The sequence below is a fragment of the Lagopus muta genome, chromosome 26 (assembly GCF_023343835.1).
Source record: "Lagopus muta isolate bLagMut1 chromosome 26, bLagMut1 primary, whole genome shotgun sequence".
Lineage (NCBI taxonomy): Eukaryota > Metazoa > Chordata > Aves > Galliformes > Phasianidae > Lagopus > Lagopus muta.
Window position 1 is genome coordinate 1,939,567 of NC_064458.1, and position 11,865 is coordinate 1,951,431.

At 48.8% G+C, this 11,865-nt stretch overlaps 1 protein-coding gene across 4 annotated transcripts in view; it reads left to right on the plus strand.

Annotated features, from left to right (window-relative positions):
• SBNO2 (strawberry notch homolog 2) overlaps positions 1–11,865 on the plus strand; it is a 52,772-nt gene that overhangs the window by 29,857 nt on the left and 11,050 nt on the right. For all 4 annotated transcript variants that reach the window (XM_048927481.1, XM_048927480.1, XM_048927479.1 and 1 more), the window contains 11 exons: positions 3,559–3,651; positions 4,256–4,352; positions 4,736–4,896; positions 5,878–6,011; positions 6,535–6,625; positions 7,951–8,094; positions 8,425–8,542; positions 8,708–8,813; positions 9,259–9,412; positions 9,820–9,996; positions 10,509–10,606. In XM_048927481.1, the coding sequence (XP_048783438.1) occupies positions 3,559–3,651; positions 4,256–4,352; positions 4,736–4,896; positions 5,878–6,011; positions 6,535–6,625; positions 7,951–8,094; positions 8,425–8,542; positions 8,708–8,813; positions 9,259–9,412; positions 9,820–9,996; positions 10,509–10,606 (1,373 nt within the window). The remainder of the gene's footprint in view (positions 1–3,558; positions 3,652–4,255; positions 4,353–4,735; positions 4,897–5,877; positions 6,012–6,534; positions 6,626–7,950; positions 8,095–8,424; positions 8,543–8,707; positions 8,814–9,258; positions 9,413–9,819; positions 9,997–10,508; positions 10,607–11,865) is intronic.

The window sequence follows — 11,865 nt, forward strand, 5'->3', positions numbered from 1 at the left end:
GCTGAACCTGATGAGATCTGATGACCTTTGCAGCATCCTCTTGACCCTCAGGGTGCCTGCAGTTGGTGGCAGGCAGTAACCCTGCCTTCCTTCCTGTCATAAACGTGCTGAAGACCAACAGTGCATGGCTGTGCAGGCAGCCAACGTGTGGTCTGGTAGCTTTGAACCAGGCTGAATATGGAGATGGTCAGGAGGAGGGCTGAGCTGTTTGAACCAAGGAAATGGCCAAAGAGTCTCTGGTCCCATTGCGTGCTGCTCTCCACATCCTCCTTGAAGCCCTCCTGGTGCCCCTTGCTGTCCTTCAGAGCACTGGCATCCAGTTAAGGCCAATTAACTCCTTTGAATTCCATTTATAAACGACTTCCTTTTGAAAAGAACCTCTGGCTATTTTAAACACTGTGTTATCTGTGTTCTCTGCATACAGAGGTGGTGGTTTGTGTTTTGTTTTTGGCCTGTTTTTGCTAAGCCTGATATTTCCTGACAAGATGTAAGTGAAGTGCAGCCCAGTCGGGAGATTTCAGTTTCATTTTTCCACGGGAGGTGTTAACTTGCAGGATGCTGGATAAATGTTTTCTTGGATTGACTGATGATGGGCAGCTGATTTATTGCCTTTTTCTAATACTCTTTTGGTTTGGTTGGAGGTGAGCTGAGCAAATGGTTGGTTGCAAAATCCTGAGTCAGTGCTTAAGTGAGAGGCTCCTTTCTGTAACACTCGGTGCAAGACTGCTTGGCTGACATCTTGCACCAATATATACAAGCTGTTTAAACTATCCTTCCCTATCTGTCCTTACATCATCCTGCCACCATAACATTCCATGAAGTTGCAGGGATTTTGGCTTTTGCATACCCAGAGTTAAGCTGCAGTGCAGAACTGAGCATCGGTCGGGCTACACAGTTCAAACTTGGGTGGATGTGGCCCCAATGCATTGGGATGCAGTGCACCTGATCAGCTGTAGCTGTGTGGTCAGCTCTCTGCCCAGGGATGAGGAGCAGCCCTGCACTCTGCTGTCAGCGTGGCAGTTTGTTTCCTGAGACAGCACTTCAGTCCCAGATTTGTGCTGAGCAGGAGGAGCAACCCCCAAAGAGCTCTGGTGATGGGGACATGGCAAATGGGAAGCATCCTGGAAAGTGAGAGCCCCAAAGAGCTCTGTGTGGGTGCAGGTTGCTCTCTTTAAAAAACCAAACCTCTGTGTGCCATGCAGGGAGAGCTGCTGCCATAAAGAAGAGACGTGTCCATGTGTTGGCTTTGTGCATTGTTTCTGAAGCGGGCATGGAGGGAAGAGCTGCTCCATACTTAAATGTTTGCAGGGGTTAGCATGCAAAATGCAAACAAAACTTGCTTAATTTACAACGAAGTTGTGAAATACCTTTAAAAAATAGTTTGTGTCATCCGTTGTGCTTTCTCACGAGAACTCAGAGCCCTTTGTAAGAGTGAGGAAGCAAAGAGCTCCTGAGAGATCACTGCTGGAACTTTGGTGACATGCTGCTGCCCTTTTCCTCCATTGAATTCATTCAAAGCACTTCCAAAAAGGGAACCCCCCCCCTCCCAGCTCAGAGGAGGTCGTAGTTATGCTGAAGGAGGTTGGCTGGTCAGCCAGATGTGACTGCTGCTTCCCCACAGAAGTCACGGCAAGATCAGGCATAAAGGGTGAATGCAAAGAGGGAAGAAGTGGAGTAAGATCCAAATCTCTGTGTAGTTGTCGGTGGCTTTGCTGAATGCATGCATGATGTGTGTGCCTCGTAATGCTTCTAGAGAAAGGAGAAGATCAAACAGAGAGGAGAGCATGAATAGAGAAAGGAACTGAGCTCAGCCTGGAGCAGGATGATGTGCCGCCCAGCAGAGCTCCTGGTCCCACCTGGCTTGGTGCTCACAGCTCGCTCTCAGCTCTGGGGTTACTCCTCGGTGCTCTGAAGCACTGGGGGTTCTGTCCCTTCCTTTGTGATAGCCGAGGTGAAAAGCTGCGTGCCAAGGCTGCACTGCTGCATTTGGATGGTAGGGATTTAAGTTTTGAAGATAAGACACTGCAAACCAGAGCTCCGTTCCCTTCCCACAGAGCTGTGTGCCCCTGCACTGCAGTGGGATCAGAGCTTTTTTCTTGCCTAAGAAGCAGCTTTTGTACTGAGCTCAGATTTGTAGGTGGAGATGTTTCACCTGCTCTCCAGATTTGTTGGCACTGAAAATAGCTCTTCCGTCCAGCTTCCTTCTGGTAATTCTGACTCAGGCTTCCAGTAATGGAGGGTGGTTTTTTCTTTCTTTTTTTTTTTTCTCTTTCTTTTTAATGTAGGGGAAAAAAAAAGAAGAAAAAAAAAAAAAAGGAAATAAGAAGAGTGTTTATGCTGAAGAACTTCCATATTTCACTTCTGCCTGTGGAGCAGGGTCTCTGAGGCTGGCGCTCCCAACAGCCTATAGACTTGAAGCAGTGCCACTGCTGGAGCTGCTGATTACTTTGGATGCCACGAGCTGCTGCCTTGACCTTGCTCACTGTCGGGAAATTCCAGTGGGATTTTGTTTGTCAGGGCAGACAAAGGCTCTCCTCAGTTGTGCCTCCCAGCTCCCAGGGCACGGCATGGGCCAGGCAGGCTGGAGCAGCCATTGCCTGGTGCAGCAGCTGGCATCCAGCACCACCAGGGCCTGGCAGATCTCTGGGTGCTCTGGGCTCCTGGGCTCGGCTGCTGGCAGTGCTGGTGTCCATGGGTGGGCCTGAGGTAAAGGCATGCAGGCACTGCCTGTCTGGGCAGCCGATAGCAGTCCTGAGCCACAGACAGGTATTAGTCAGTGCTGAGCCATGTTTGCATTCTGGTGCAATTATTTAATTTCCTTGAACGGTGTTTTAAATGCTGAAAGCGAGATTGCAAGATCATTTAGTAAAGGCAAGCCTCAAGGGAAGTTTGTGAGAGGATCGTAAAAGGTCACAGTCTGTAATGCTCAGTCCTTTCCCAGGGATGGCTTTGCTTGCAGCTTTCCTAGTTCTCCCACTTGGGTCTCTTCTCCTGTACCAGGCTTTCTGCTTCTCAGAGCAGTGCCTTTCTCTCTTCTACCAGCAAGCCCAACCCTGAGCTCTCGCTTAAACTCAATAATTCAGAATAAAACCTGTGAACTGTCAGTGAGAATCTGCACAGCTCCTGCTATCCAGGCAAAACAGAGTGTTTGGGGATGACCTGTCTTAACATTGTGTGGTTATTACTTGGCAGAAAGACTCCTGCCCTGCAGTTGTGTTTGTGCTGTGGGAGGACACGTGTCCCTGCAGCTTCCATCAGACGTGGGGATGCACACACTTGTTGCAGGAATGCATTTCCCCGGGTCAGTTATTCCCTGTGTTTGTGTTGAGGAAGGCATGTATGGCATTGGCAGGATTTATTAGTTTTCAGAATTACTCCCCAGGGCTTGACGTGGAGGAGCAGAAAGTATTAAAGCCCACTGACGCCATCAGAGCATAAGGTCTGAGTACAAAGCACAAATGCCTTCACAGTTGTGTTTCCATCCTTTAATTTGCTGGAGCTGAGGTTGGAGGGCGGAGGATTACAGCTGCTTTCTGACCTGCCTCCTTTCTGTTGCAGCTGTTCTCAGCCAGCAGATCATTCAGTGGCTTAAACAGTTCGGACGACCGCATTCCTGCTGTCCCCAACACCCCCCTCCTCATAAGCTACCAGGTGAGAATGACATCTGCTCCAGCAGAGCCCAGCGTGAGGCTCTCAGCTTCATAACGTCACAACGCAGAGAAGAACAATTTTGGCTGTTGTCCCCTCAGAGGGAATGAGGCAAGAAAGTCAGCCAGGTCACCACGTGCATTTCAGGTCACTGCCCTTTCCCAGAAGTGTCTTACATTTCCTGTGGTGGAACCTTGCTCTGCTAGAGAATTCTCCATGCTTTCCTTGCAGCTAAATCAGCACAGTCAGTAGAGGCTGTTCTTCCAGGAATCGCGTGACTTTGCTTTATGCTGCTGAGTTCCTGCTGAGTTGAGAGCTTGTCTGGGTCCTTCTTCAGGGTCAGATTAGAGCACAGTTGGGCACAATTGATTGTAGCCCACAGCTTGCCTGAAATTCCCTAGTTCATGATGGACTGTGTGTTGAAAGTAGATCTTAAAGCACTTGCTGGGCCCCTGGGATGGTCTCTCACAGGGTGGTTTTCCTTGTGTTGCTGTAGTCTGTAAATGAGATTAATTGTGTTGGGTTGGAATAAGTAATAGTTGTCTGGTGCCACGTCCATACTACAGTGAGAATGTTAACATTCGATCGATGCTGTGTTTCTTTTCAGTCTCAAGTTCCTGCAGAAGAGGAGGATGAAGGTGATGAGGAAGAAACAGAAGAGTTGGGGCAAACAGAAACCTATGCAGAATACGTACCTTCAAAGTGTGAGTCTCCTGCTATCACGTGTGTATGAGAAATGCTCTTAACTGCACTGTGGACCAAGCTCACTGCTCCCTTATCTTTGTGCAGGCAGGATGTGGTGTTTGCCAAGTTTGTGACTTTGTAGGATAACTCTACTGATCCTTTGTTGGTGCTGCACTGATTTCACAGGACACTTTTGTTGTCTGCTTTTAGGGGAAGCTTGGCTTGTTTTTGGCAGTCTGAAATGTCAGTGAAATGAAAGAGAGTAAAGAGCAGGCACTGAGCTTGTCTCTTGTGTAGTCTGAGGCTATGGAGCAGATGAGGAAGTCTGCAGTCCTTCGTGAGGTGCTCCGTGGGGATGGAGAAGTTACGTTCTGTCTCTTATGTGTCTGTGTGTGTCATTTAGCCAAGATTGGGAAGCACCACCCTGACCTTGTGGTTGAAACAAGCACCCTGTCCAGCGTTCCCCCACCCAACATCACCTACAGCCTTTCTCTGCCAAGCTCCGTTGCTGACAAAGGGTCACTCTCTGCACTACAGCTGGAAGCAATCATTTATGCCTGCCAGGTATGGGAGTGAAACTGGTAAGATGGAGAGTTGTAAGGGTGGGTGGGAAAGCTTTAAAAAAAATATATATATATTTGTGAAGATATATAAGTGATGTGAGCACTTGTAATAAAGGACTTGGATCGTTCACATCTGAGTCCATGCATCAGATCTTGCAGATGCTGCCCAATGTGGGGCAGATCTTTGGCTGGAACTCAAGAACAAAAGGAAAGTTTATGGTCTCTGGAAGAGTGGGCAAGCTCTTATGATGATTACAAGTATGTAGTGAAGCTGTGCAGGGAGAGACATTGTGGTGCTGGAGCAGGCCCAAAGAAGGGCAACAGGGTTTGTGAAGGGCTTGGAGAATATGTCCTACGAGGAGAGACTGAAGGGACTGGAGCTGTTTAGTCGGGGGAAGAGGTGGCTGAGGGGAGACCTTATTGCTCTCTTCCAATATCTGAAAGGTGCTCATAGTGAGAGTCGGGTTGCTCCCTTCTCACTGGTGACAGGATGAGGGGAAATGGCCTTAAGTTGCTCCAGGGTAAGTTTAGGTTGGATATCAGGAAACACTTCTTTACAGAAAGGGTTGTTAAGCACTGGAATGGGCTCCCCAGGGTGTGGTTGAGACACCATTCCTGGGTGTGTGCTTTGGATGTGATGCTCAGGGCCATGATGTAGCAGAGGGTGGTTAGAGTTAGGGTAATATGGTTAAGTTGTGGTTGGACTTGATGATCTTTAAGGTCTTTTCCAACCTGAGCAATCCTATGATTTTATTTATGACTCCACAGGAGGAGTTGCAGGAGGGTGTGCTTAAAGTTTCTGGGGCCTGGGGGCTTTTTCTACAAACTGCCTTGTGAGCTCAACCACGGTGCTCTGCCATTCCTGGCATTGCTTATCTGAGCAGGAAATGCATATCTATGAGATACATGAAAGGGTTAAGTGGGGCTCTTAAAAGATCACATGAAAACAGTTTGATTTCCAATTCTGCTCTCGATTTTGCAGCAACATGAAGTTTTATTGCCCAATGGGCAGCGAGCTGGCTTCCTCATTGGGGACGGCGCCGGAGTTGGAAAGGGCAGGACAGTTGCAGGCATCATCTTTGAAAATTATCTTAAAGGGAGGAAAAAAGCTCTTTGGTAAGTTGGGGTTTTTTTCCCCTCTTTTCCCGTAAGACCTCGGAGTTGGTGTGAATCTGGGAGTAAGGAATTCCTTCATGCTGCTGTTGGCTTGCTAGTTGACTCATGCTGTGGCCTTGGGTAAAGTCTTTTCCACCTCTTTGTGCCTGTTTGCTCTCTATGAGATGGGAATATTTCCCCTGCAGCGGTGATGGAGAATGAATCACTGTGAAACAGCAAATTGTGTGCTCCTCAGAGTGCAGTGTGAAGCCTCTTCCTACTCTTCTGAAGTCGGTGGAGGGATATTCGTGGACTTCCCAGGTGCAGACTCGAGCCCCTAGAGTATGGGGCTTTACTGCAGAATAGACTGAACTTGTCATAAGTGCCAGACCAGAGTCTGCTGTAGGATCTTACGTTGAGGTGTGTGGGCAGTGGGAAATGTGACAGTTTTATACACCTACAATTGCTTTAGTCAGAGCTGTTAATCACTGTGCTTGCCCCGACTCTCCTTAGCAGATAACCAGGCCCACGTCTTGCTTTGCAGGTTCAGCGTCTCCAATGATCTCAAGTACGATGCTGAGAGAGACCTGAAGGACATTGAAGCCTCCCACATTCCTGTGCATGCTTTGAATAAGGTAGAGGAGAGAAGCAATGCTGTTCTAGAAAATCAACCTACGGTAGCAGTTAGGTGGATCTGCTGCAGAGTGCAGAGCAGCACGGGCAATAGCAGACAGCGAGCTGCTTGCTGTTTCCTTCTCTCAGCATGTTCTTCCCACTCTGGACTCTTTTCTATTTTTATACACTCTCCAGAGCTGCTCTGTGAGTACAGAGCTGTTTCCTGCAGGGAGCACAATATGTCTCCATCCAAGTGCAAAGTTCTGCAGGGCTCAAATGCTCTTCCCCATTTCTGAAGAGTCCTATTGAGGGAACAGCCCCCGTCGGAGGTTGCTGTGCTGTGCCCACATGCTGGTTTTTACTAGCTCTGGCTTCAAGCACCCTGTTTTCACAACGTGCAAATAAAGGGAGAGCATACAAACGGGCAGATCAGTGCCTGCCAGCGGACTGCAGCACAGTGCTGTGCACACAGGCATTTCCTCTGAGCTGGGTGAAGCAGAGACTTTTCAAACTTCCTTCCAGTCATCAGCGGTGAGGATGAATTATTTTTCAAAAGAAATGACTGGCAGCTGTGTAGTGGTTGGTTGCTCATGGAGCTCTGCTCAGTCTGTCTTTCAGTCTCTTGTCCAGGCCTGTGTTTGCCACGCTGCTGGCCAGCCTGCTGAAGCACTCTCCTCTGGTTTTAAACAGCACTGAACAACCAGCTCTTACAAAGTCAATGGAAACCACATGTGTTTGACACCTCTGAATGCAGTCCATGAGGAGACTGAAAGAGATATTTGTATTCAGATGGAAAGGCTTTAAATACGACGCTCTTCACATCAGGACCCCGTTTTGTTTTGTTTTGTTTTCCCTTATACGTTTTATTTTGTTATAGGTAGGATCCATGGCAGTGAGGCAGTGATCTCACTTGGCCAAATAGAAAATTATTTTCTGGAAGTAATTAAAATAGATAGGAGGGATTCAGAATAATTAAACATTCCAAACTGTTGCTTAAAAAAGGAAGCAAATTCAGTTGGCCAGAAAATGGAAGGCCTGGTGTGGTCTCCACATTTCTCTACATGCATCCAGATGTGCTGACACATTGGCAAAGGAACCTAGCCAGGCATTTAAGACCCCTGTCATCACCGTATGTCAGTGCCAAGGAGAAGTGCTAAAGATGTCAGCTCCTAGTGGTCTTTTGTTTGCTCTACTCTCATACTGGGTTTTGTTCCTGAAGGCAGGAGCGTGGGCCCTCTGCAGCCACAGCAGAATCTGAAGCAGGGGCTGTGGGCTTAGAACGGGTGCAGTGCACTGTGGACAATTGTCATGAGCCCCTCTGCTCTTTGTCTTCCTCTTTCTGCAGATTAGATATGGAGACACAGCTACCTCAGAAGGAGTCCTCTTTGCCACTTACTCTGCTCTCATTGGTGAGAGCCAGGCAGGCGGGCAGCATAGGACGCGCTTAAAACAAATTCTGGATTGGTGCAGGGAAAACTTTGATGGAGTTGTATCCTTTAAAAAAGAAAACAGAGGAAAGTGGAGGGTTGGAACTGTGCTTCACCAGGAGAGGAAGAGCCTGGGGCCAGCCGAGGTCACCAGGAGCAACTGTGTGGGACAGCCTTGTGCCCAGCGTCCATATTTATGAACATATGTCCTCCCCGTGCCCTTCTGTCCTCCTCCACAGTGCAGTGGAATTGAAGGAGGGGGGGAGCACAGCTGGGATTGACCTTTTCAGCTAGGACTGGCTGTTCAGTAAGCTGGAGGAGTCTGGGTTGTATTTTCTGCCATCCTCGTAATGAAAAGATGTCCTTTCTCCTTAACTGACATTCACTTTCAGATTGTATTTGATGAATGCCACAAAGCCAAAAATGCCAGCTCTACTAAAATGGGCAAAGCAGTGTTGGACCTTCAGAACAAACTGCCTCAAGCGAGGGTTGTTTACGCCAGTGCCACAGGTGAGCTTCTGTCAGCACGGAGGGGCACCGTGTGAACACATGCCTTGGAAAGGTCCCTGGTGAGATGTGATGGCAAGCGAGCCTCCTTCTAGGCATTCACTTTGCTGGAATCAATGCTATTTACAACTGCTGTGGTTTTGCTGAGAGTGAATTCTGTTCAAACAGGTGCCTCTGAGCCAAAAAACATGATCTATATGAGCCGCCTGGGAATCTGGGGGGAAGGCACCCCATTCCATGCATTTGATGAGTTCCTGCACGCAATTGAGAAGAGGTAAGTCACGTCCAGCATCCCTCTTTATCTGGCTTAACTTTTGTGGCAGTCTTTGTTTGTCCCTGAAAGGGAAGTGCTGGCCAGTCGATATCTTCTTGGGAATTCCTGTTTGCTCATGAAAACAAGAAAAGTCCAAGCAATCCCAGCAGTCTCATGGCTGAGCACTCTGTACCTGCACAGTGCCAGCCTTTAAAGAGTGGAAGAGAGATGCTCAGAGACAGGGCATGCTCAGAGAAAGGCAGAGACCACAAGCTGGACACTGTCCTCTCAGTTTCTAGAGGAAGTCAAATGGAAGGGCAGCTGCAGGAGTTGTTTTCTCCTTTAGGAAATGGGTGGAATGCGTGCTTGAGGACAGGTTGAGCCATGGGAAGTTGTTCTGCAGAATCACTCACCCGTGTTGCCCTGTGGAATAGGAAGGGCTCTCACAACTGCCTCCCTCTTCCAGGGGAGTTGGTGCAATGGAGATCGTGGCAATGGACATGAAGGTCAGCGGAATGTACATTGCCAGGCAGCTCAGCTTCACTGGAGTGACCTTCAGGATTGAGGAGATCCCTCTGGATCAGCAGTACAAGATTGTCTATGACAAAGCAGCAAAGTTGGTGAGCTGGTCCCACTGCAGTGGGTAGACCAGTGTTTAATTGTGATTGGGGCATTGTCACTTGTTAAGTGGGAGGGACTGAAGTCTCTGGACAGGGCCATGAGCACAAACTTTGGGGGTTTTTAATGAGAAAAAGGGTGTTATGAGAAAAAGAGGCCGTTAGCTCTCTTAAGATGAAGTAGTCTTGTACTTTTTTTTACTTCTATTTACAAGTTCTGTGTCTGCAAACCAGAGCTTGCAGCATCATGCTAACGCAGAAAGGAGAGCAGACTGTCTGCTCAGCCTAACACAGCAGCATCAAACTGAAGCTAAATCAGATTATCAAACCCCAGCCTGTTCTAACAGTTGCACGTACAACAGTAATGAGCAACAAGGTATTAACTCAGCCTTTCTCGGTACTGTCTGCAGTGGGCAGAGGCCTTGATGGTGTTCCAGCAGGCAGCTGACCTGATCGGCTTGGAGTCTCGGAAATCCCTGTGGGGTCAGTTCTGGTCAGCTCACCAACGCTTCTTCAAGTATCTCTGCATTGCTGCTAAAGTCCGGCGCCTCGTTGAGCTTGCCAAGGAGGAGCTGGCAAAGGACAAGGTGTGGTATTGGAGGCTGGCTGTGTGGGCAGCAGCTGTCAGTCTTAGATTCCAAGGGAAGTCTTGTTGTCTGTAACCAAAGAGAGTTAATTGTTTCTGGGAACATTGGCAGCAATCTCTACTGGGGAGTTAATATCAGCTTTTCTTCTGAGGCTGTTTGCTTCTGGTGAACACGAGCAAGGTGATTTGAAACAGCATCTTGGGCCACGTTCAAGCTAGAAGCGGTTCCAGGTGTTTCACCTTTAGCACAGCCCTATCCTTGCATTTATCAGGATGTGATTTAGAAATTCCTGACAGAAACTACTTAGCAAAAGCAGCTTCTGAAAGCAAGTCGTCCCCTCAGTGGTGTGCAGAGAGGTTTGAAAGATGGTTCTTGATCTGCAGCCTTGCTACAGCCCAACATCCTTTGGACAGGGCCGAAGGAAGATGAGCCTGGAACCATGAGATGCAATCTCTTGAGGCTGTAGGTGCTTGCCCTGACCCCAGCTGTGCCATCCTTGTGTTTCCCTGCAGTGCATCGTCATCGGCCTGCAGTCCACGGGGGAGGCTCGCACCCGAGAAGTCCTGGATGAGAATGATGGGCACCTCAATTGTTTTGTTTCTGCTGCAGAGTGAGTTCAAACTCCTTGCTTTTCTTTCTGTGGAGGGGATGCATGGGAGGCTGGAGGCATGCGAGAGAAAGCCCTGCCCTGGGGCCACTTAGAGCCTGCAGTTCCACAAACTCCCTCTCATAAAGGCCTCACCTCACATGAGCTGTAAATGGAGAGGACTCTGTTGTGTTCTTGAGGCGCTGTTTCTTTAGTGTGACTTTGAGTTCTGGATTGTTGAGGTCTCCTGTGGTCCAAACTTGCATGAACAGCCTCATCTGTCTGCACACAGAAAGGAACCAGCAGGTATAGGAGGGTCAGAAACGTGGGCTCAGGTCTGGTTTGTGGGAGTCTGACTCAGGAAAACGGCGCTGTTGACAGTGAAGAAACAAGGGAGGGGATCTCATGTCATGGCAGAGGCTGGGATGGTGATACAAGGCAGCATTGCTGGAGTGGTGGGAGAGGGCAGAGACCCAAGGAGTTCAGGTTCTGTGGTGCTGGCTTTCATGCCAAGCACAGGGCAGGAGAGGTGGTGGGGTTCTACAGTTCTTCCCAGCTGAGGAGAGCTGGGAGTAAAGGCAGCATTTCAGCACCTCTCACATTGCCAGCCTGTCCCCTGGCTGCTCCTATACAGCGAGGTGATGGATTGAGCTGAGTGTCCTCTGCAGGCAGCAGAGCTATTGCTGTTGTCTTTTGAAATAGGTTTTAATGCCAGTGAAAGCAGTGAGTGATGTTATGAACAGTGCATGTGCAGTTCAGACCGAGCTGCCTCCCTTCCTACAGGAGGCTCTGTGTTAGCCTGTGTCAGTCTCTGCTGTCTCCAATCCACCCCTGAAATACAAACACAGCTTGGTGACAGCATGCAAGGAAAATCTGTCAACTGCTTGAATCGATTTGGTCTCTTGAACTGATTTCTGCATCTCCAAATTCAGAGGAGCTCGGTGAGAGAACCATGTGGTCCCTTTGAGCCTCTCTCAGCTTCCCAAAGAGAAAATCTCTGTTACTGATCACATTCACTGCTCAGCTCTGCCCCTGCTTTCAGGAGCAGGAGCAATTGGCTCAGCAGCATTGCTCAGATAACTGGATGTCTGCTGGCATCCACGGAGCCTCTAATTGCAGCGTCCTGGTTTTACAGCACTTCAGGGGATTTCTCGAGGGGAGTGTGCTGGGAAGAAGCAGTTGCTAAAAGATGCCGAGAAACAGAGTTAAAAGCTGATTGCTCAGTGAGTGAATACCAGCCCAGCCCTTTGTTCACAGGGAAAGCGGGGGAGGAAAATGAGCAA